This window comes from Heterodontus francisci, unplaced genomic scaffold (genome assembly GCF_036365525.1).
Source record: "Heterodontus francisci isolate sHetFra1 unplaced genomic scaffold, sHetFra1.hap1 HAP1_SCAFFOLD_157, whole genome shotgun sequence".
Taxonomy (NCBI): Eukaryota; Metazoa; Chordata; class Chondrichthyes; order Heterodontiformes; family Heterodontidae; genus Heterodontus; species Heterodontus francisci.
In genome coordinates, this window is record NW_027140118.1 from 2,165,914 (window position 1) to 2,190,082 (window position 24,169).

At 42.3% G+C, this 24,169-nt stretch overlaps 1 protein-coding gene across 1 annotated transcript; it reads right to left on the reverse strand.

The window, feature by feature from the left end:
* Window positions 1–2,994: 2,994 nt before the first annotated feature.
* Window positions 2,995–20,690, reverse strand: LOC137358861 (scavenger receptor cysteine-rich type 1 protein M130-like). The gene is made up of 5 exons (XM_068025077.1): window positions 20,497–20,690; window positions 20,201–20,302; window positions 13,695–13,879; window positions 5,919–6,233; window positions 2,995–3,380 (listed from the first exon to the last, which is right to left on the reverse strand). The coding sequence occupies exons 1-5, from the start codon at window positions 20,688–20,690 to the stop codon at window positions 2,995–2,997; spliced, it is 1,182 nt and encodes a 393-aa protein (XP_067881178.1).
* Window positions 20,691–24,169: the final 3,479 nt, after the last annotated feature.

Below are 24,169 nucleotides of genomic sequence, written 5' to 3' on the forward strand. Positions count from 1 at the left end.
TGTGCTGTATGTTCTATGTTCTATGTTCTATATAGATAAGACTGGAACCAGCTGGGTGTTAATGGAAAGGGCTTGGAGCAGAATTCCATGATCACTCATATCAAAAGCTGTATGCAAGTCAAGAATGATCAGCAGGCACCGGTTACATTTGTTACAATCACTTAGGAGGTCATTTGTGACTTTGGTAAGAGTTGTTTTGTTCCTGTGGTGTGGATAGAAATCTGATTTGAGAAATTAAAACATGCAACTCCATAAAAGATGAGCATGGATTTGGGTAGCGTCAACACATTCAAAGACTTTGGCGAGGTATGAACAGTTGGAGCCGGGGCAGTAATTTGCATGGACAGGTGGTCAATGGCTCCTTTTTGAGGAGAGGTTGATGACTGCTGATTTGAAGGACATGGGGCTGAGCATGAAGAGAGAGAAAGAGAGAGAGAGAGAGCGAGAGAGCGAGAGAGCGAGAGAGCGAGAGAGAGAGAGAGAGAATCGTTAATATTGTCAGCTAACATGGGGACCAGGAAGTGAATGTGTGTGTTCGGCAGTTTAGTAGAAATAAGGTGCAGGCAGCAATATGTGGATTTCATCAACAGCACAGGTACAGAGAGAGCGTGGGGAATTCTTGGAGAGAAACAAGAAATGCCAAATCAGGGTGATGGTATGGGGTGGGGGTGGGGAATTGATAGGAAGTTAGGCCTGGTGGGTTGGGGAAGAAAGGGAAGCAGTGGAAGGCGACTGAACTGACATTTTTGAACTTTGTAACAAAAAATCCACGAGCTCCTCTCACTTACTTGTGGATTTGAGGGTGGACGAGGCAGGGGAGTGGTTCAGGAGGCAGATTTGTGATGGAGAAGATATGCTTTGCGTTTTCTTTGCCTTCCTGGATGATATTTGACTAACGCGTGGTTTTAGTGAAGAACAGTTGGACCCGATGATGCTTTATGCAATTGATCCATTCAGTATTATATTAGCAGATAGTTCACCAGATGTCACCGTGCCTTTCTGGTTTTTTATTTGATTCTTTCAGGGGATGTGGGTGCCACTGGCAAGGCCAGAATTTGTTTAATCCACCCTACATATTTCTTTCACTTCATACTGGAGAATGTAACGTCTACAAGTTCTACCCTTGAACATCAGCCTTACAATATGCAGTATCTTCGTGTAGAACTATGTTCTAGGGTTGCGTTGATTATAAAATTATCATAAATCAATTTAATATTAATTGCATAAAAGAATCACTTACTTTTGCAAGGATGGGAATCTGCCTTTGACAATGAAGATATTTGTGTCATTTGAGAAACGTAAACCGCATGTCTGAACAGAGAATATGCAGACCTCTCTGTCCAGACAGGCTGGTGCTATTATGTTCAATGAGCAAACACAACTTGTGAGGCACATTAGCAATTGCTATTGTCTGTAAAAGATCAATGTACTAAACTACTAATTATGTCAATATATGACTGTTGGACCGGACCAAAGAGGATAGAAAACAAGATCTCTCTGCAAAATACTGGACAGGATCAGGAAATGTCCTCTGGACAATTGAAATCCAGATGTGTAGACCTTCTGGTTGAGCAGCAAACCAGTATTTAAACTGGCATGGAGAAAAATGATTGGACTAATTGCGTCAGGCACTTTGGAGAATAAAAATCAGCGATGTGACCCATCAGATAGAGAAGTAGAAGACAAGGAGAAGACACATGGCTTCTGTAGGTGGACATAAATGCTGGGTGGAGCTGAACATCTACCTAACTGAAGAACAAGATGAAATACTCCACTGTGTCCAGTGACTGAGTGTGTAATAACCATTCGGCACTGTAAACCTCTGACGTGAAACGCTGGAATACATTGATTTCCGCTGTGTCCGAAGCAAATACTTACTGTAAACAAACGGTATCAAATCTGAATCATTAACTGTCTCATATGTTGTAAGTTCCACTCTGTCATTGGTAAATAAATGTTCGTTGGAACCACCCCAAAGCATATGTCCATACTTACATTCTGCATAATGCAACATCCCTGGAACATATGCCCGCATTGACATGCTGCACAATGGAACTTTCAAGCATCGAGTCTGAAACATCTGTCTACTTTTATACACAGCCTAATGAAACTTACACCAGCTCAAATCCCACACAGCTACCTCCACTTATATACTGTACAATGGAACTGATTGCAAGCTCGGCGCCGGATTTGATACCAGAGCTGAGATTCCAATTCCATATTCTATTTATCACAAGGGCGTTATCTTTCACCTCTATCATCCTTCAGCTCCATTCCTGCCTCAGCCCATCTGCTGCTGAAATGCTCACCCATGCTTTGTTGCCTGCAGAACCGACTATTTTAATGTTCTCCTGGGCCATCACCCGTCCTGCACCCTCCATAAACATCAGCTCATCCGAAGCATTGTTGCCTGTCCTACATGAAGCCTCTCTCAGGAGCGCCACTGTACTCACTGATGTAGACTGGTTTCCCTGCCACCAATGCCTCGAGTTTTCAATTATGATCTTCATGTTTAGACCCTTCATGCTCTCCCCCTGCCATCAGTATAACCTCCTCCAGCCTGAATCATTTCAAGAGCTCTGCTTTTCTCTGAATCCAGCTTCTTGTCCATCACCCACTTCCATCTCCACAACTTTCAGTCTTGCCTTTAACCATCTAACCCACCAGGTCAGAATTTCCACCCGAAATATCTCTGTGTCTCCGGCTCTTCAAATCCAACCTTCTGCCAAAGAATTTAGTCACTCACTCCAACATCTCTTTGTTTGGCTCTGTGTCAGTTTTCTGTCCGATTACACTCCTGATAAACTCTTTGTAATGTAGGTGTTTACTGAAAGTTCTGTCATAAAAAGTTCTTGTTGCTTAATTGTGCCCGTGTCCTCTCTCTCTCTGCACACCACCCCCATCCAGCCCCAGATCCCCCAGCGCCCACCATCCTCACCCCCACTACCTGAATGAAATTACTGGTTTGAGACACCCAGAAACAAATGACCTATATTACGACTTTTCTGAGCAGATTAGACATTTCACTTTTATGTTTTTGTAAAAACGGTGAAGAATTTGTTCACCTGCACACAGGACCCCGACATCCATACTGTCAGTCAGAGACGAAGTCAATGTGAATAAGCTGCAGTTCTGGAGCTGCAATTCGTTTCCTTCACATTGGACATCATTCACCCAGACGGGTCCTTCACTCTTTCCATCCTTTGAATAGTTATAACTGGCTGTCGCTTCACCGCAGCCCAGCTGTGTACAGACCACGTTGGCATCATTCAGGGTCCAGTGTCTATCCTGCAATCTCCCCCAGCTGCCGGTGTAGTAAATCTCCACTCGCCCATCACAATGGCTTGCCCCGTTAGTCAGCCTCAGTGACCAATTTTCATCTACGATATGAAACACATTGAGAATGATGAAACTGAAGCAAAACATCTCATAACTTACTGCCACCAGAAACGTTATTAATTTGTATGGTTACTGTTTCTGTCATCATTGTTCAGACGGCTTGTCAGAAGATCTTCTTCACCATTACGTTTTCTCAGTAAATACATTTTAATGACATATCTTGCACTGACTAAATTGAGCAAAAAAGGTAAAATGAACTGTGGTTGAGCGTGGCAAATACCGCCTATTGATAAGTGATGAGACCGAAGGGAGGAGCAGGGGCTCTAAATGGCTCCTGACAGATGACAGTTCCTTTTCTTCCATATGGAGAGAAACAGACAAGTTTAAGTTGACATAATGCATCCGATGAAGTCTCAAATTACCTCACAAGCAATGAAACACTTTTGATTTGTAGTCACTAATGCTGACAGGTGACTGACACGAGGGACTGAAGGTCGTTCCCCTCTCCACATGTACTGATATTTCCTGCTCTCGCCCTGGACCTGAAAATATCATCAACGATTCTTCCAATTTCGCCTCCTTATCTTCACATGGATCATCTTCAACTCTTCCATTCCCTTCCTCAACATCACTGTCTCTGATTTTGGGGATAGGCTATTAACCAGTATAAAGAGTTACTCCAGTGACCCTCACAGTTACCTTGTCTATGATTCCACACACCCCGATTCCTCTAATGACTCTATCACATTCTTCCACTTTCTCCATCTGCATTGTATCTGTCTGGTGATGCAACCTTCCATACCAGTGCTTCCAGATATGTCTTCCTTTTTCCTCAAACAAGGACTCTCCTCACCTCATCATCCACCCACCATGGTTGATTGGGCCCTCAAGCACGTCCATTCCATTTTCCATACTTCTGCTTTCACCCTTTCCCCCCTCCCAGAACCATGATAGGATTCTGCTTCTCCTCACCTTCCATTCCACCAGCTTCCATACTCAATAGATGATCTTCCACCATTTCTACCACCTTGAATGTGATGCCACGAGCAAGCACATCTTCCCCTTCCCTCCACTTTTAACATTCTGAAGGGACCATTCGCTCTGTGGTACCCTGATGCACTCTTCAATCATTCTCAACACCCTTTCCCACAGGAGCATTCCATGAAAGCGCAGGAGATGCTGCCACTGCCCTGTTACCTCTACCTTTCTCACCATCCAAGCCTCCAAGCACCTCTTCCAAGTGAAACAGCGATTACTTGTACTTTCACTGCATTTACTGTATTGACAGATCATAATGCTGTCTCCTGTACATCGGGAGACCAAACACAGTTGAGTGATTACTTTGCAAAACACCTTTGTTCAGTCTGCAATCTTTACCTTCAGCTTCTGGTTGCCTGTCATTTTCATTCTTTATTCCACTCCCACTCTGAACTCTCCCTCCGCTTTCTCCTACACAATTCCAATGAAGGTTAACATAAGTTTGAGAAACAGCCCTTCATCTTCCCACGAGCTTCTTCACAGCGTTTGGATTCAACACTGTGTTCAGCAATTTCAGGTCTGATTCCCTCCCCCTTTTCCTTCTTTTGGGACGATATTTTGCCTTCCAATGTAGACCACCTCTATAAATGTGCTTTTTACTTGACCCATTCCATATCTTTTTGCCTTGCATTGTCCCTTTTGCCATTTAATCTCTCCTGTCTTATTCCATATCACAGACGGTTCCTTTCGTTCTTTCCTTGTTTTCCCCTTTCATTATAAACATGTTAAATCTCTATGTTCCGATGGAAGATCCGCAAACTGAAAGATCGATACTGTTTCTCTCAACATACATGCTGCCAGATCTGCTGAATATTTCCAGCACTTACTGTTTTTATTACCTATGTTTTAAATTGTGAAACGTGGGAGAACGTTTGTGTTGAGCAATGTCCCACGTACAGTGATCTGATAACTGAACAGATAATCTGTTATATGAGGAAGCTGATTGATGGATAAATGTAATCCTGGAAACTGGGAGAATTGTAATTTACATCAAGTTTGTTAAATAATCAAAGAAATAACACATTGGTGAAATAACGAGTTACTTCACTCACTATCATTTTATTGCACTTGGTGTAATAGAAATTCAAATTTATCTCACTACTTATCTGGAAACAAGTTCACAGTGTTTTCTATTGTACAGCTGATCTTTGCAGAGAATTCCATAATAATTCATATTTTAACTGCCAACATTAATAACAGTTTCAATGCTCGAGCAACATCTCCATTCTATGGCAGTGGTGCTGAGAGCAAATTGCTGATTCTATAGCCCTTGAATAATGCCCCAGATTTACCCGGAAAGAGATATTATATGACGAGAATTACTAATAACAGGACATTGTATGTATTCAATGTTTATTGGACTGAAACTCTTGGATTCATTTGTAATTTCTAATAAACCCACAAACACGTCTTTGGATCTTAGTGTCAAAGGAAGCATGCGATCAGAAAAACTAGTGAATCAGCGACCTGTGGAAATAGTCAATGATGCTTGACAGTAGAACAGTTGGTGTATTTCAGTTCAATTGACTGAGATGACTCACCAGTACAGATGACACTGGCATCATTTTCATGTGAGCAGCTAAACTGTTCCCAGGATGAAACAGGACAATCCCACAATCGTGTCTCGTTCCCCCGACACCTGTAATTTTCCTTCCACACTGGACCGGTTCCCTTTCCAAAGTGAGCTCCTCTCGGGATTGAGTTTACTGCCCCACACTGAAGGTGCTCACAGACCACGTTGGCGTCTTCCATATCAAAGTAAAGGTCACACAGCGTCCACCACTGGTCTCCATGTAGCACCTCCACCCGGCCAGAGCATCTGTTCATCCCATCAACCAATCGAGGTCCATATTTCCCTGTATTGGAAACAAATCCAGATCCAAGTAATTTATAAATCATTCTCCGCAAAGAAACAGCAAAATAGAGAATGGGTAAAAAAGTTGAATCTTATCTACCACGATCATCTATCCATACTTTACACAAATTATCTATTCAAAACAATTAAAATTACCACAGCAGATCAAAAGCAAAATACTACGGATGTTGGAAATCTGAAATAAAACAGAAAATGCTGGAAATACTGAGCAGGGCTAGCAGTATCTGTGGAGAGAGCGAGAGTTATGTTTCAGGTTTGTGTCCTTTCATCGCAATACTTACTACAGGGCCTCGTGAAGAAGTTGGCTGAACACTCAACAATTAACAGGTCTTCTTGCAAACGCTAATCGATTGTTGGTCTCTATCTCTTTTGTCTTGGAATATAAAACTCAGAAGGATGTGATGTTTCTGTTGTATCTGTTGTCGCTTTTGGGCACCGCACTTCACAAAACCATTGGCTTTGGAGGTGGTGCAGGACAGAGTCACTAGAATGACAACAATGCTTAAAGCGTTACATTCTGAAGGCAAGTTGCATAAACTTTGTTTGTCGCAGATTGAGTTTAGAAGAAGTACAGCTTATCTAGTTGATGTGTTTAGAATGTTTAAGGGGTTTGATAGATGAGCTGTAGAAGACCAGAAGAACGAATATCAAACAAGGCCATTTAGGAGCTGCTTTTCTTTATGAGGGATGTGGGCATCTCTGGCAGATGTGGCAGTTATTGCTCAACGCTATTTGCCCTTGAAACCGTTGTCAGGCCCTTCATTTTGAAATGCACTTGTCCGCATACGGAATGTTCTTCTGCAACGCTGTAAGGTAGTTAGAGTTAAGGCAAAGTGTGCAAGCATAATTTGTACCTTTAACTGCATCTGTTGTAAACAGAGTGGAACTTTAGAATGTGGCAATTTTTGGGTAAGACTGAACTTTAGCCTTGACATTTAGAATTTAACTTGAAATTCAAAAAAAGTTGCAAGGCAGTTCACTATTAGCAGTTAACAGTGCAAGTCAGGTTGGTAGTAAGTAATCAATCAGCTGTGATTGTCCGAATGGAGATAATTACTGTGAGCTGGAAACTGTCTATACCGTTGCAACTTGAATGTTCCTGAAAAGACCGATGAGATTAAACTTCTGGTAAGGCACAGAGAGTAACCATTGTTCACAATGTTGATTGAATTCATTAGGAACAACGTTTGGAAATTGGAATTTGCTAAGAGTAAGAATTAGGTGCAGAGGGGGAATTTTTTTTAAATTCTTTCACAGGGGATAGGGTGTTGGCTAGGCTGGCATTTACCATCCATCCCTAATTGTCGTGGCAACGATGGTGATAAGCCGTCTTCTTCTACCTCTGCTGTCCAAGTGCTCTCGCTCCACCCACAGAAGGGAGTTCCATGATTTTGACCCAGCGACAGGGAAGGAATGGTGATATAGTTCCAAGTCAGGATGGTGTTTGCCTTGGAGGGAAACTTGCAGGTGGTGGTGTTCCCATCCACCTGCTGTCCATGTCCTCCTAGATAGTAGAGGGCCTGGGGTTGGATGGAGGTGCTTTGTTTTGTCTGTTAAGCTTGAGTAAGTGAGTGGAGTCACCGATTTAAAACAGCACCACAGCCAGAAGCATGAAAGCCTATTGAAAGAGGCAGACACCAGACAAATAGAGGGGAAAACTCATTCAGTGAAGCAATTGTTCTGTCAGAGTATGACAGGGTGTGGGTAAGTTGCAAATATGTATTAAGTTAATTGGTGAGTGCTTAGTGTTTTGGCGTTAGCTAACCAGTAAAGTAGCTTTCAAGCTAAAAAGCAACTGCACATAATTTTACCTCTAAAATAAAGACAGACTAAGTTCTGGCACAGCAGTTTTTTCTCTGGATATAGGAATTTGTGGGTAACTGAACTGTCCCGAGAGAACATGTCTGTCTTAGATGTCTCCACCTAGAAACTCTCTGGCTCAGGGTCATAGAGCTGATGTGGCAATTGGAGAAAATCCAACGGGAGTAAGAGGAGTATTGGACATAAAAACAAGAAATGCTGGAATCACTCAGCAAGTCTGGCAGCATCTGTGGAAAGAGAAGCAGAGTTAACGTTTCGGGTCAGTGACCCTTCTTCGGAACTGACAAATATTAGAAAAGTCACAGATTATAAGCAAGTGAGGTGGGGGTGGGGCAAGAGATAACAAAGGAGAAGGTGTAGATTGGACCAGGCCACATAGCTGACCAAAAGGTCACGGAGCAAAGGCAAACAATATGTTAATGGTGTGTTGAAAGACAAAGTATTAGTACAGATTGTCTTTCAACACTCCATTAACATGTTGTTTGCCTTTGCTCCGTGACCTTTTGGTCAGCTATGTGGCCTGGTCCAATCTACACCTTCTCCTTTGTTATCTCTTGCCCCACCCCCACCTCACTTGCTTATAATCTGTGACTTTTCTAATATTTGTCAGTTCCGAAGAAGGGTCACTGACCCGAAACGTTAACTCTGCTTCTCTTTCCACAGATGCTGCCAGACCTGCCGAGTGATTCCAGCATTTCTTGTTTTTATTTCAGATTTCCAGCATCCGCATTATTTTGCTTTTATTATAGGAGTATTGGACAGTTTGCTGCAGATTTCAGTCACACCTTGTGGAGAGCGGTAGGATCAGAATGAGTTTGTTGCAGCTTATAGTGCACAGTAATTGAACTCCAGATGTAATGGAGAACGAGGATATGCAGAAAGTGAATCTATCCAACAGGAACAATGTACTGGCTATTTGTGAGGATAAGGATGAAGACTGTCAGAAGAACAGCCAGAATGTTGAGCATGATATATTGGGATAGGAAGCTGTTCAAAAGGAGGAGGAGTGGAGCATAATGTGATACTTTTAAGTGATTCAATAATTAGGGCATTAAGAGACCCACACAATATTTGCCCAACTTGTGCGAAGTGAGGGATATCTCAGATCAGATTGCAAGAATACAGTGGAAATATCTAGTCGTTGTGGTCCATGTAGGGGCCACCAGCATAGGAAAGAGTAGGCAAGAGGTTATTTTCAGAGAGTACCAGGAGCTGAAATATAAAAGAATATCTCAAGGATTATAATCTCTAGATTATTTTGCAAGCCGCTTGCACATTGGCATCGGAAAAGAAACGATTCGGGAGATGAACACGTAGTTGAAGGTTATGTTGTTGGAAAGAGGTGTTACATTTCATGGGACCCTGGCACCTGTACTGGGATATTAAAGAACTGTTGTGTTGGAATGCGATTCACCTGAATCCGGTTGGTATCAGGGTCCTAGAATAAAGGATAAATAGGGTTGTTACAGGAACCTTAATCTAGTAACTGGGTGAGGGGAGGCTGGTGGGTGGCGGGGTGAGGGGGTAGAGCACAGTTGTAATTGTAGCATATCTAGGCACTACAGGGGAAGGGAATACTGAAGATGCAACATTTGAGTAAAACCAATTTACGGTTTTACGTTACGTGCATTTGCGCTGAAAACAGTTGTCGCTTTCTTGAAAAAAGAGTTGTTAGAAATACTGTCAGAAATACTGGAGAAATAATTGGAACTAGTGGAAGCTGTCGGTTTATATGTAGTGCAGAACGGAAATGTGGGCAGAATCATACCAGTGATAGGTCATTGCATGTTCCTGTTCTGGCTGTAATGGTCATTTAATTATATTCCATGATAAGACAGTGCACGCCATTGTTCTTGTCACTGATTGGTCAGCTATTGTGCATCATGGCAAGTCAATCCATACTGCTGTTCTGGTCGTGGTATGTTGGCTGCACAGTAGGTGATGGTGCGTTTCTTGAGTAGAGAAAGCCAGATATTCACTGAGGAGCAGGTCACTGTTAGAGGGACAATATGGTATTTATCGCTCTCCATAGCGTCACTGACACAGTGAATGGGACAAGCTTGCCATCAAGCAAGCTCAACTTAAAGACCACCGCATTGAATGGTCCAATTCCAAACTCAACCTCATCTGTTATGGACTGGCATGCAAGACACAGTAACATCATAATATAAAAGAGACCACAAACATGCAAAAATGCAAAAAATAAATGCACAGATCTTCGTGAATGGCAAAGATACAAAGAATAGCAAAGGATGACAAAACAGACCGCAAGAGCTACAAAACTTTTACAATAACTTCAGAAATATATTGTCATTAAAAGCAATGTGGTCTCATTACAATGACAGTTGTGATATTATAAATGAAAATAAGGAAATGGCAGGAATTATACATAATTACTTTGCATCAGTATTTGCATGGACACAACTTTTATTCAGGTTTTTTGTTGCCGCAGTCGGCCAAATGCTGCCCTGACATTCAGGGCAGTCACTCTCAGCTGGAATACAGCTGTATCATACATGTTTGTACAAAGGGTGTGATGAGGTCTGAAGCTGAGTGGTCTGAACAAACACAAACTGAGCGTCAGTGAGTAGTTTATTGGTAAGTACTGCTTGATAGCGCTGTAAACAACACCTTCCATCACTTTGTTAATGATAGAGAGCAAACTGCTGGGTCAGCAATTAGAAAATTGCAATTGTCACACTGCTATTTAAAGAAGGTTATCGAGTGAACCGAGGGAATTACAGATTGTTTCGCCTAACAGCTGTTGTCAGGAAATTGCTAGAGTGTACATTTAAAGATGGAGTATCTGATCACCTTGAAAAGTTACAGCTAATCAGAGAGAGCCAGCGTGGATTTGTAAAAGGTAGATCATGCCTGATGAACCTGATCAAATATTTTGTGGAGGTAACTAAAGTAGAGGACAGGGGAACTTCAATGGATGTTATTCAGATGAACTTCCAGAAAGCACTCAACAAAATCCCTCGTAACTGATTGTTGGCTAAAGTTGAAGCTCATAGAATTTAGGGAAAATTATTGACCTACTTAGGACGTTAGTTTCGTGACAGGAGATAAGACAGCAGGGATAATGGGCAGCTCCTCCAACTGGCAGGATGTGATGGCGCCGTCCCACAGGAACCTCAACTATTCACCATATTTATTAATGATTTAGATGACTGAATATAAATCCACACATAATTGACATACTCAGTATTGCCATTGAAAGAAACCATCAGCCATTTTGTAATCATGTATATTTTAAGCATAACTTAACAAAAAAAAAAAGATTCCATGACTATTTCAATATTGGTGAGTGTGAGGTGTCCAATTTGGACTGAAAAAGATTACAGTACTTTCTAAATGGTGAAAAGCCGGACGCAGCACAGGGAAAAGAGACTTCAGGGTCATGGGCAAGTACAGGAACGGAAAGCAAAACAGCCAATGGAATGCTGTGCTTTATATCTAGTGGAATGGAATACAAGGGGGTAGAAATGATGCTACAGCTTAAAAAAACTGGTGCAATGTTAAGCTATGGGCAATATGCGTTGGGAAGGATATGTTGACCAGGGAGAGTGTGCAGCATAAAAGATGCTAGAATGATTCTTTGGCTTCAAATGTTTCTGTTTTTTATTCATTCATTTGATGTAGGTGTCGCCGGCAAGGCCAGCATTCATTGTTCATGTCTCGTTACCTTTCACAACTGGGCTATGTAAGAGGACAGTCAAGAGTCAACAGCATTGCTGTAGGTCTCTGGTCACATGTCGGCCAGACCAGGTAACAATGGCAGATTTCATCCCCTAAGGATATGACTAAACAAGATTTTTTTTAATAACAATCGACAATGGTTTTATGGTTACCATTACTGAGACTAGTTTTTAATTCCAGATTTATTAACTGAATTTAAATTCCACGAGCTGCGATGGTGGGAATTGAACCAGCGTCCCCAGAATTAGCCTGGGACTCTGGATTGCTAGTCCAGTAACATGAGCACCACACCATTGCCTCCCCTCATTATGAAGAAGGATTACACAAACTGTGGCTGGGTTCCCTGAAATTTATAAGAGTCATGTCCTTTCACATTCCCAGCCTATGTCTTCCAGCTGCTGGAAAGTCTTTGGGAATTCTGCAGGTGAGCTACTTGCCACAGAATGCCGATCATCTGACCTGCTCCACTCGCCACTACATTATTGTGAATGGTCGAGTTCAGTTTCTTGTCAATGACAACACCCAGTAGGATTTGATGGTGGTACTGAATTCACTGATTATAATAGCTAGGGGAGATGATATTGTCTCTCTTGTTGGAAATAGTCATTAACTGACACGGAGGTGGTGAGTGTGTTACTTTCTACCTATCAGCCCAAGTCTAAATAATGTCCTGATCTTGATGGAAGTGGGCATGAACTGTTTCTTAATCCGAGGAATTGTGAATGGAACTAAAGACCATGCAATCATCAGCAAAAAGCCGAACTTCGGACATTTTGATGGTGGGAAGGTAACTGACCAAGCACCAGAAGTTACTTGGGCCTCAGAGAACAATTAGAAAACACATTTTTCTATTAAAACCGTGGAAATCTGGAACATTCCCGAAAGTAAAGAGCGGTGGATGTTACATTTAATCTAAATTTTCAGGACTAATATTGATACATTTTTGTTAGCTCGGTGTATCAAAGAATCCGGTTCAAAGCGAGGTAAAGAGACTTGAAGAAAATATCATCTATGATATAACTGAATGATCGAACAGGCTAGTGCAACTGAAAGCTGTGTACTGATAATGTGGATATGTGTCTGATCCTGTCATATTTAGCGGGTAAAATGCACACATTCTATAAAATAACTTTGTAATCTTTCACTTCTGGCCTGATTGCACTGAGCAGTGCTGGAGTACAGCCGTTCTTTTATGCCCTGCCGTTCAGTAAGTGTTAACGTGGGCACAGTGGAACAGTGGTTAGCATCACAGCTCCAGTGACCTGGGTTCAGTTCTGGGTGCTGTCTGTGCGGAGTTTGCACGTTCTCCCTGTGAATGCGTGGGATTCTGCCGCGTGCTCTCGTTTCATTCCACAGCGAAAGACTTGCAGGTCGATAGTAAGTTGACCATTGTAAATTAACCCTACTGTGGGTAGGTGCTACGAGAATGGTAGGTAATGTAGGATTAGTATAAATTGGTGGTTGTTGGTCGGCATAGACTCGGTGGGCCGAAGGACCTGTTTCAATGTTGTATGATAAGAATAATAACGTGGGCAGGGAGGGTCAGAAGGCTACTGTAATGTCGGATCATTCGTGGTGTTCAAATTAAAGTATCGAAATAGGCCAGTGCATATTCATTTAGTCAACTCCCAACTGTTGCAGCCAATATTCAATTCTAAATATACATTCGGTGCAGTGGTAAACAAACTTGCGAAAATTCTGCTTCTTGCAGAATAAATGTTAAGAATTATAACCATCTTGTTTACCAGTAATTGTGGGTATTTTGTACCACATTACACCAGACCTTCAGCAGTAATAGTAAACTATAATGACTAGTTTAGATATGAACCTTTCAGACAGCAACATGGGAATGCCACCTTCCTTTGTTTTCCCAATATTAAGCAGGAAGTTGTCTGCTTTTAGGTAAGTCTGTACTCACCGGAACAGATCACACTGGCATCGTTCCTGTGGCTGCACTCCTGCTGAGTTCCTTGAAAAAGACGGCAGTCCAATAAACTGGACTCGTTTCCAGTGCATTCAAAGATATCAGTCCGTAAGAGGCCAGTACCCTCTCCAAAATGGGCATATCTTGGCACAGACACGGCGACTCCACACTGAAGCTGACTACAGACCACATTGGCGTCTTTCAAATCCCAGTCAAGGTCACACACTGTTCCCCAGTTTTCACCGTACTGGATCTCCAGTCTGCCTGAGCATGGAGAGTCTCCGGATGTTAGTCTAGGATATCTGTGATCTTAATAAGCATATTGTATCATAATTAGCATAATACTTTAATAATCACAATAATACAAATATTTACATTTCTATTCGCATCTGATTAATCACAGATCTGGCAACATTCGTTCTCAGATTCTGTTCAAAACTGATTATGCTGGATTTCCTGCATCACTACTGCTGATAATGTGACAGAACTATAATGTTTAAAATGTTCCTTTATTTATTTATAACTTCCCCAGTCGCCGTCACTGTCACTGAAAAACATGCTCTGTATCAGCAGTTAGAACTGGGCAAGAAGTATTGTGTGACAAGAACTGGTGCTAGGAGTACTGTTGTTCATATTTAACATAAATGATTTCGACTCAGAAAAGGGACGTACAATTGTAATATTCACTAATGACATCTACTTGGAGCAATAGTTAATACAAAGGCAGATTGTGAGCAAAATACTTTACGTTAACGAAATTGTAAGTGAATTTTAATGCAGATAAATGTACACTTACACATTTGGGTAGGAAGACTGAGAAGCCATATTCCTTGGACAATGATAATCTAAATTGCATCGAGGAGCAATGGGACTTCGGGGCACAGATACAAAAATCAATAAAATATCAATACATGTTAACAAAGCTCTTGGAAATGCAAAAAAAGATAGAGGTTTGTTTATGAGAGATACGTATGAGAGATCTTTGAATGCACTGGAAACGAGTCCAGTTTATTGGACTGCCGTCTTTTTCAAGGAACTCAGCAGGGGTGCAGCCACAGGAACGATGCCAGTGTGATCTGTTCCGGGAGTCACACCCAGCACAAGGAAATATTTGGTGTTGATTGGGAGTAGGTTGATTGGGTGCAAACTAGTCAGTGTTTCCCTGCTTTTCCAGGCAGTGTGTAACTGAGCAACTTTACACCATATCAGTTGAATCCTCGTGCTGTAACTGCTGTAACTGTACTGGATCAGCTTGGCCAGAGTTGTCGCCAGTTTCAGAGCACTGATCTTCAGCACTGCAGCTGCAGTATTATCGGGCCCTTAACGTTTGCTTTGTGCTGTGTGCTCAGCCGCTTCTTAATGTTGTGTGCCGTAATCTTCGGAATGGAGCAAACAATAGAACGCATTTGCACAGCGCTAACCCATTGACATGAATTATCACATAATACGTCTCACCTTTTGTCAGTCTGAATAACTACCTTTAACCACACTTTGTTGATTGTTTTGTACCCAGTTTTCTACTGTCTGTCATGATCACCCTTCAAAGCCCTTCATATGAAATTAATTATCTTGAAACCACATTCACAGTTTTAAGTTTAAAAACTGGACAGACAGTTTATGACCAGCAAGATGCAGCAGTCAGCATATAATCATAGAATGTTCACAGCACAGAAGGAGGCCATTCAGCCCGTTGTGTCCATGCTGGTTCTCAGTAAGAGTACCTCAGCTAGTCCTATGCTTCTGCCCTTTCTCCATAGTCATGCAAAGATTTTCTCTTCAGGTGCTTGTCCAATTCCATATTGAAAGCCACAATTGAATCTGTCTCCATCAGACTTGCAGGCAGCACATTCCAGATCCTAACCACTCGCTGTATAAATAACTTATTCCTCATGTCACGTTTGGTTCTTTTGCCATCCACCTTATAACAGTGTCCTCTGGTTATTGACCTTTCAGCCAAGAGGAACTCTTCTTCTCTATCGACTCTGTCTTGACCACTCATGATTTTGAACACCTCTATCAAATTTACTCGTAACGTTCTCTGTTCTAAGGAGAGCAACCACAGCTTCTCCAACCTATCAATGTAACTGAAGTCTTTCATCTCTTGAACCTTCCTTGTAAATCCCTTCTACACCCATTCTAAAGCATTCACATTCTTCTGAAGTGTCGTGCCCAGACTTGTACACAATACGCCAGTTGAGGTGAACCCAGTGTTTCACAAATGTTGAAAATAGCTTCCTTACTTTTGTACTCGATGCCTCTATTTAAAAAGGTCAACATTCCATTGCCCGATTAACCACTTTCTCAACCTGCCATGCTGCCTTCAACGATTTGATTAGAAACACTCCCAGGTCACTCTTGGCTGCAGTCACTTTATAATTGTACCCTTGAAAAGAGACCGGCAGCTAGCATTAAAAGAAATCCCAAAGTTTTCTCTCGACAGAGAAATAGTAAAAGGGTGGTAAAAGGAGGAGTGGGGCCGATTAGGGATCAGAAAGTGGATTTACATATGGAGGTAGTGGGTATAGTTGAGGTATTAACTGGATTCTTTGCGTCTGTCTTTACTAAGGAAGAAGATGCAACACAGGCAATGGTTAAAGAGGAGGTAATTCAGATACTAGAGGGGTTTAAAATTAATAAAGAGGATGTATTAGATATAACCTGTTATATATGAACTTACACTTTGAACATCCAAATTAGGACCAGGAGTAGGCGACTCAACCCCTCGAGCCTGCTCCACCATTCAATGAGTTCACGTTTGAACTGATGACTCCGCATTTCCACCTGCTCCCGATAACCTTCCACCCCCTTGGTTATCAAGAATCTACCTACCTCTGCCTTAAAAAAATCAAAGACTCTGCTTCAACTGCTTTTTGAGGATGAGAATTCCAAAGACTCACGACCCTCTGAGAGAAAGAAATTCTCCACATCTCTGTCTTAAATGGGCGACCCCTTATTTTTAAACAGTGACCCCTAGTTCGAGATTCTCACACAAGGGAAAACATCTTTTCCACAACAACACTGTCAAGTCCCCTCAGGATTTTATGTTTCAATCATGTCGCCTCTTACTCTTCTAAATTCCAGAGGATGCAAGCCCAGCCTGTCAAATCCTTCCTCGGATAACAGGTCACCCATTCAAGATATTAGACCAGTAAACCTTCTCTGTACTGCCTCCAACGCATTTACATCATTCCTTAAATAAGGAGACTAGTACTGGACACAATATTCCAGATGTGGTCTCACCAATGCCCTGTGTCGCTGAAGCATAGCCTCTCTACATTTGTATTCAATTCCACTCACGATAAATTATAACATTCTCCTTGCTTTCTTAATTCCGTGCTGTACCTGCAGACCAGCGTTTTGCGTTTCATACTCTGGGACACCCATATCCCTCTGTATCTCAGAGCTCTGCAATCTCTCAGCATTTAGATAATATGCTTCCCTTCTATTCTTGCTGCCAAAGTGGGCAATTTCACACTTCCACACATTATACTCCATTTGCCAGGTCTTTGCCCACTCAATTAACCTAATTATAGCTGTTTGCAGACTCCTTATGTCCTCTTCACAAGTTACATTCTTACCTAACATTGTGTCATTAGCAAATTTAGCAAGCATACCGTCGGTCCCTGCATCTAAGTCATTTCGATGAATTGTGAAACGTTGGGGCCCCAGCACAGATCCCTATGGCACACCACTCGTTACATCTTGTCAACCAACAAAATGACCCATTTATGCCTACTCTCTGTTTCCTGTGAGCTAACCCATCTTCCATCCATGTTAATATGTTACCCCCTCCACCATGAGCTTTTATTTTCTGCAATAGCCTTTGATGTGGCAACTTATCAAATGCCTTGTGGAAATCTAAGTACAATACATCTCCCAGTTGCCCTTCATCCACAGTACATGTAATTCCCTCAAAGAACTCCAATCAATTGGTGAAACATGATTTCCCTTTCACAAAGCCATGTTGACTATACCTGATTACCTTGAATGTTTCTAACTGCCCTGCTATAACATCTTTAATAAAAGCTTGTAACATTTTCCCTAAGGCAGGTGTTAAACTAATTGACCTGTAGTTTCCTGCTTGCTGTTTCCCTCCTTTTCTGACTAAAGGAGTTGCATTCGCTATTTTCCAATCCAAATGAACCTTCCCCGAATCTGGGGAATGTTGGTAAATTAAAATTAACGCATCAACTACCTCACTTGCCACTTCTTTTAACACCCGAGGATGAAGTCCATCAGGTCCCGGGGACTTGTCAGCCTGCAGCTGCAACAATTTGCTCAGTACCTTTTCCCTGGTGTTTGCAATTTTCTTGAGTTCCTCCGTCCCTTCCATTTCCCGACTTACAGCTAAAACTGGGATGTTACTTTTATACTCAATAGTGAAGATCGCTGCCAAATATCTGTTCAATTCATCTGTCATCTCCTTATTTTCCATTATTAACTCTCCAGACTCATATTTTATAAGTTCAACGCTCACTTTATTACCTCTTTTCTTTATTTTTAAAAATATATGTATATATGTAAACTCTTACTATCTGTCCTTATATATCTATCTAGCCGTATCTCGTCCTCTAATGTTACTTGCCTTATCAATCTTTTAGTCATCCTTTGTTTTTAAAAAATATTCTGTCCAATCTTTTGACCTGCCTCCCATCTTTGCGCAATTACAGGCTTTTTCTTTAAGTTTGATACGACCTTTGGCTGTTTTCCTTAACCACGGATGGTGGGACCCACTCTTGGAATGTTTCTTTCTCGTTCAAATGTGAGAAATTGTGTATTCTGAAATATTCCCTGAAATGTCTGCCACTGAAACTCTATTGACCTATCCCTTCACCTGATTTGCCAATTTACTTTAGCTAGCTCTGCATTCATGTCCTCATAATTGCCCTTATTTAAGTTTAAAATATGAGTCTTGGACCCACTCTGCTCTCCCTCAAACTGAATGTAAAATTCAATCATATCATGATCGCTGCTACCTAGGGGCGCCTTCACTGTGAGGTCATTAATTATTCCTACCTCTTTGCACAATACCAGGTCTAGTATATCCTACTTTCTGGTTGGCTCCACAAGGTATTGTTCCAAGAAATTATCCCGAGAATATTCTATGCAGTCCTCATCTAGGCTATCTCTGCCCATCTGACTTTTCCAGTCTAAATTTAGGCGAAAATCCGCCCCTAATTATCACTGTACCTTTCTGACAGGCTGCCATTTTTTATTCATTTATAACCTGCCCCACAGTGTGGTTAATGTCAGGTGGTCTGTACACCACTTCTGACAAGCAAATTCTTGCCTTAATGATTTTTCATCTCTACCCGAACAGCTTCGACATCCTGGTCTCCTGAACTTAGTCATCCCTCACCATTGCGCTAATACCATCATTAATTAACAGAGCTACCCCTCCACCTATTCCTAGCTTCTTGCCCTTCCTAAATTCCATGTATCCTTCAATCTTCAGGTCCCTGTCTATATATATAAATGAACTAAACTTTGGTGTACAGGGCACAATTTCAAAGTTTGCAGATGATACAAAACTTGGAAGTATTGTGAACTGTGAGGAGGATAGTGCAGATCTTCAAACGGACATTGGCAAGTTGGTGGACTGGGCAGGCAGTTGGCAGATGAAGTTCAATGCAGGGAAATGTGAAGTGATTCATTTTGGTCGGACTGACATGAAGATAAAATATAAAATGAACAGTTCAATTCTCAAGGGGATACAGGAGCAGAGGGACCTTGGTTTAATAGTGCATAATTCATTGACGGTGGCAGGCTAGGTTGAGAGAGCGTTAAATACAGCATACACGGCCCTGGGCTTTATTAATCGGTGCATAGAGTGCAAGAGCAAGGAAGTTATGTTGAACTTGTATGAGACACTAGTTCGTCCTCAGCTGGAGCATTGCATCCAGTTCTGGGCGCCGCACGTGAGGAAAGATGTGAGGGCATTGGTGAGAATACAGAGACGTTTCATGAGAATGGTTCCAGGGATGAGGAATTTCAGTTATGAAGATAAATTGGAGAAGTTTGTATTGTTTTCCTTGGAGAAGAGAAGGCTGAGAGGTGAATAGACAGCGATATTCAAAATAATGAGGATTCTGCACAGAGTAGGGAGAGAGAAATTGTTTCCACTGGTGAAAGGATCGAGAAGGAAATGGCACCGATTTAATGCATTTGGTAAAATAAGCTAAAGTGACATGCGGAAAAAGTTTTTCATGCAGCGAGTGTTAAAGATCTGGAATGTTTGTCTGAGAACGTGGTGCAAACTGGTTCCATTGCAGCATTCAAAATGGAACTAGACAGTTATATGAAAAGGAAGAATGTGCAGAGTTATGGAGTGAAGGCAGGGAAATGGAACTGAGTGAATTTCTCTTTCAGAGAGCCCATGCAGTCATGATGGGCCGAATAGTCTCCTTCTGCACTTTAACAGTTCAGTGATTCTGTGATATTGCCTCTCCTCCGTGTTCCAACCAGAATGTATCAGTTCACACTTCTCTGCATCAAATTACATCTGCAACCTGTCCGCCCATTTCACCAGCCTCGCTTTATCCTCCTGAAGTCTACTGCTATCCACATTCCTGGCCATGTTTTCAGGCAAACTCGCCTCCTTTCTTCCAATAGTTCAACGGTGTTGAGTTTAATCGTTACAGCTACTTCCGGAACTATCTTAGCTCCTTTGTTTAATATTCTGTGCATTTTACTTTCTCAATATTTCCTAAAATTTAAAAGGCAATGCGCAGGCAGCGGTGGGATCTTAATGCGCACTTTCCTCTTGTGATACCCACAATAACTGCGGACCCATTACTTCAGCTCCCCGAGGCTGAGAAACCTACCCCTCTCCCTCCCCTGCTCCCCAGTCTCAGCTTCACAATCTGTGTAATACATCAAATCTGAGGCGAAGCGATCATTGCAGGCGGACAGCCGGTCTGACAGTGCATGCCGGGTAGCGGCTGCTGGGTTGATGAATGGAGAGTTGGATTGAGATTGTGACATTTCCATCGGTTCAGATCATTTTCTGCGGCTTTCGGGAAAATCTCAATGGAAACTGCACTGTCTGTATTGTAAATGTGCTGAGTATCAGGTATTTGCTGCTGCCGGTGGAGAATCTTTATTAAATATGGTGCTAATGATATAATTTTAAACAGTGATCCGAATATTAACATTAATTCTAACCGGAGATTACTGGAATTATTAACATCTGACTTTCCAGGTACGGACCGTCCCGGATTGTTTTACCTTTGCTTCTTCCCAGATTCTATCAGCCGCGGCAGGAGATGAGAGACTGAGAAAGATTTTTACCTGAACAGATGACGCCGGCATCATTGAAGTGTGAGTAGGGATAGTGATCCCATTGCTCTGACTGACAGTCCTGCAGAGTGGCCTCAGTCCCGCTGCACTCTACATCACTCGTCACAACGGGTCCGGACCCTTCCCCAAAGTGAGCCCGGACCGGTGCAGAGACCGCGGTCCCGCAGCCCAGCTCCCGACACACAACAGCGGCGTCCGGCAGGTCCCAGTACGAGCCAAACACAGTCCCCCACTGTCCCCTGTAGTGAATCTCCACTCTCCCAGCGCACCGACTGCCCCCATTCACCAGTCTCAGCTTCACCATCTCTGTAAAATATCAGAAATATCGTCAAGCGGTTATAGTGTTTTAAACCCAAAGGATCCCAATGCACGGACGCTTCGAATTCACCAGGCATGAATGGATAGGAACATCAGTCTGCACTCAGAACCCTAATAAAACCCGGAGTAAATATTACACATGTAAAAAAGAGATGGAAATACTAATAAACGGTGCAAACGAGCAGGGAACCGGGAGACAGCCGGATATTCCCATCAATGGGCACCGTGTGGCGAAAAGGTCAGAATAGATTTAACCTGCAGAGGTGGGGAGATGGGCGTGGCTGTAATGATCACATCTTTACGTGCTCAATACTGATTGGAGGAACACAGTGAGATCCCAGCACCAGGAAAGAGCAGAGGAAATTGCACCCTCACCTAGCACAACCAATAAAGATGAGGCTGGATGTTCATGTGATCTCGATGTCAGCGCAGATTTGTGAGGTGAACCTTTGGACCAGCAACAGTGTCAGTGGAGCTGATCGTTCACTCTCTGCTCATTAGAGACCCTCAGTTATTGTCCCTCCACATGAAGAAAGCAGTCATCTCTCAGCTAGGTAACAGTGTTAATGGAGCTGATCCTTCACACTCTGCTCTTTGGAGACCCACAGTTATTGTCCCTCCACATGAAGACAGCAGCCATCTCTCAGCTGGGTAACAGTGTCAGTGGAGCTGATCATTCACACTCTGCTCTTCAGGGACCCTCAGTTATTGTCCCTCCACATGAAGGCAGCAGTTAACTTCCAGCTAGGTAACAGTGTGAGTGGAGCTGATCATTCACACTCTGCACTTCAGGGACCCTCAGTTATTATCCCTTCACATGAAGGCAACAGTCGTCTTTCAGCTAGAATTAAAGATCTTTTGCAACACTGTGAGGGACACATTCACTTTCTGACTGGCAACCGGGCAGCAGGTTAATCCGCTGGTACTGAGATTGTCGCTCAAGCTTAATATTTAATGGGATGGATTAGAGCAGAGAGATAGCAGGTAGTGTGAAAGTAAAGGGCGATTACCTAAAGGGTCAGCATGACTGTTCCCAGGTCTGCCTGAAATGAGAAGTTAACAATTAGAGTTCACTGGGACAATAAATGAATGAAAATGTTAGAAAGAAAAGACACAAATACAACTAAATGCAGGGTCATTATTCCCATCGCTTTGCAGATGAAGTTATACCGGGATGTGTGATTTCCTTCCGTAAAAGCGAAAATACAATTTCTGCAACAAATTAATATTGGTAATGGGCTGAAATGTATCCAGAATTGTTTTCATATATACACACACTGAAACCCGGATACACTCTCTCCATGTGGTGACGGTGCGTCGGCCCCATGTATTACCAGTGTGAAGGTGCCTGAGAATGCGGTGGTGATGGTTCTCTCCCTTATAGAATCTTACAATGAAACAGCAAAGAGGGACGTCATTCGGCCCATGGTGCCTATGCTGTCTCTTTGTAAGAGCTGTCTAATTAGTCCCACTGCCTTTCTGCATCACCCTGTAAATTTGTGCTGATGGTGCTCTGACCATTGATGACCCATGTGTCGATGCCCTGAGAAGAAGGTGGTGATGGACCTGCTTTCAAACACTGGTGGTGGTACTCTCAGAGTATTCAGCTTTCTGATCTAAATTTCGGGAAGGAATGGGAACATTTAAATTAAATTATAGAATTTCCGATCCTGTGGCAGATTTCGATGCCTTTTAATTTACTGCAAATCTTCCACCTGCAGCTGTCAAAGTCTCTATAAAGGTGTAATTGGGCATTTCTGCTGTTCAATAAAATATATAGCTTCCTCAAACAAAACAAAACAAGATCAACGGTCTGTCAGCCTCCTAACTCGGTGCTGACTGTTTCTTGCAAAGTTCCTGCTGTTCTGATTCTCTTTTAACCTGTCCTCGCCGACGTGCCCTATTTTTTTACCCGTTGATGATGTTCCAACAATGGTCCTCCCGTTTACTGGCTAAGCGCTTCAGCTTTTTAAAAATGCAGTCAGTCGTTTGACCTGTACCCAATCCCACTGAAAACAATGTGTCTCACAGGTCTCCAGGTATTTTTACTATTCACAACATTATATACTAGGGACGGTGTGTTGACCTGCTCCCAATATCCCTGATGATCATGTGCCTCACAGATCTCCAGGTGTTTTTACTATTGTCTGCATTATATACTAGAGACGGTGTCTTGACCTGCTCCCAATCCACCTGATGGCAATGTGTTTCACAGATCTCCATGTGTTTTTACTATTCACAGCATTATATTCTACAGATGGTGTGATGACCTGTACCCAATCTCCCTGATCACAATGTGTCTCACAGATCTCCAGGTGTTTTTCCTATTCTCTACATTATATACTATGGACGGTGTGTTAACCTGCTCCCAATCTCCCTGCTGATAATGTGTGTCACAGATCTCCAGGTGTTTTTCCTATTCTCGACATTTTATACTATGGACGGTGTGTTGTCCTGATCCCAATCTCCTGATCACAATGTGTCTCACAGATCTCCAGGTGTTTTTCCATTCTCAACATTATATAATATAGATGTTGTGTTGACATGCTCCCAATCTCCCTAATGACAATGTGTCTCATAGATCTCCAGGTTTTTTTCTATTCGCATTATGCACTATAGACGGTGTGTTGACCTGATCTCAATCTCCCTGGTGATAATACATCTCCCATGTATTGGTGTCTCTCTGTATACTCTGCTGATATATGAAAGACAACGGGATACCGATTCCTGTCCTCAGCTGTGCTTACCGAGTAATCTTGAATGAGTTACAGTTGCCCAACAATAATCTCACTGGTCCCTTGATGCTCCTAGTTATGCAATGTAAATATTGCGTGACTTCTTCCCAGTCCTGG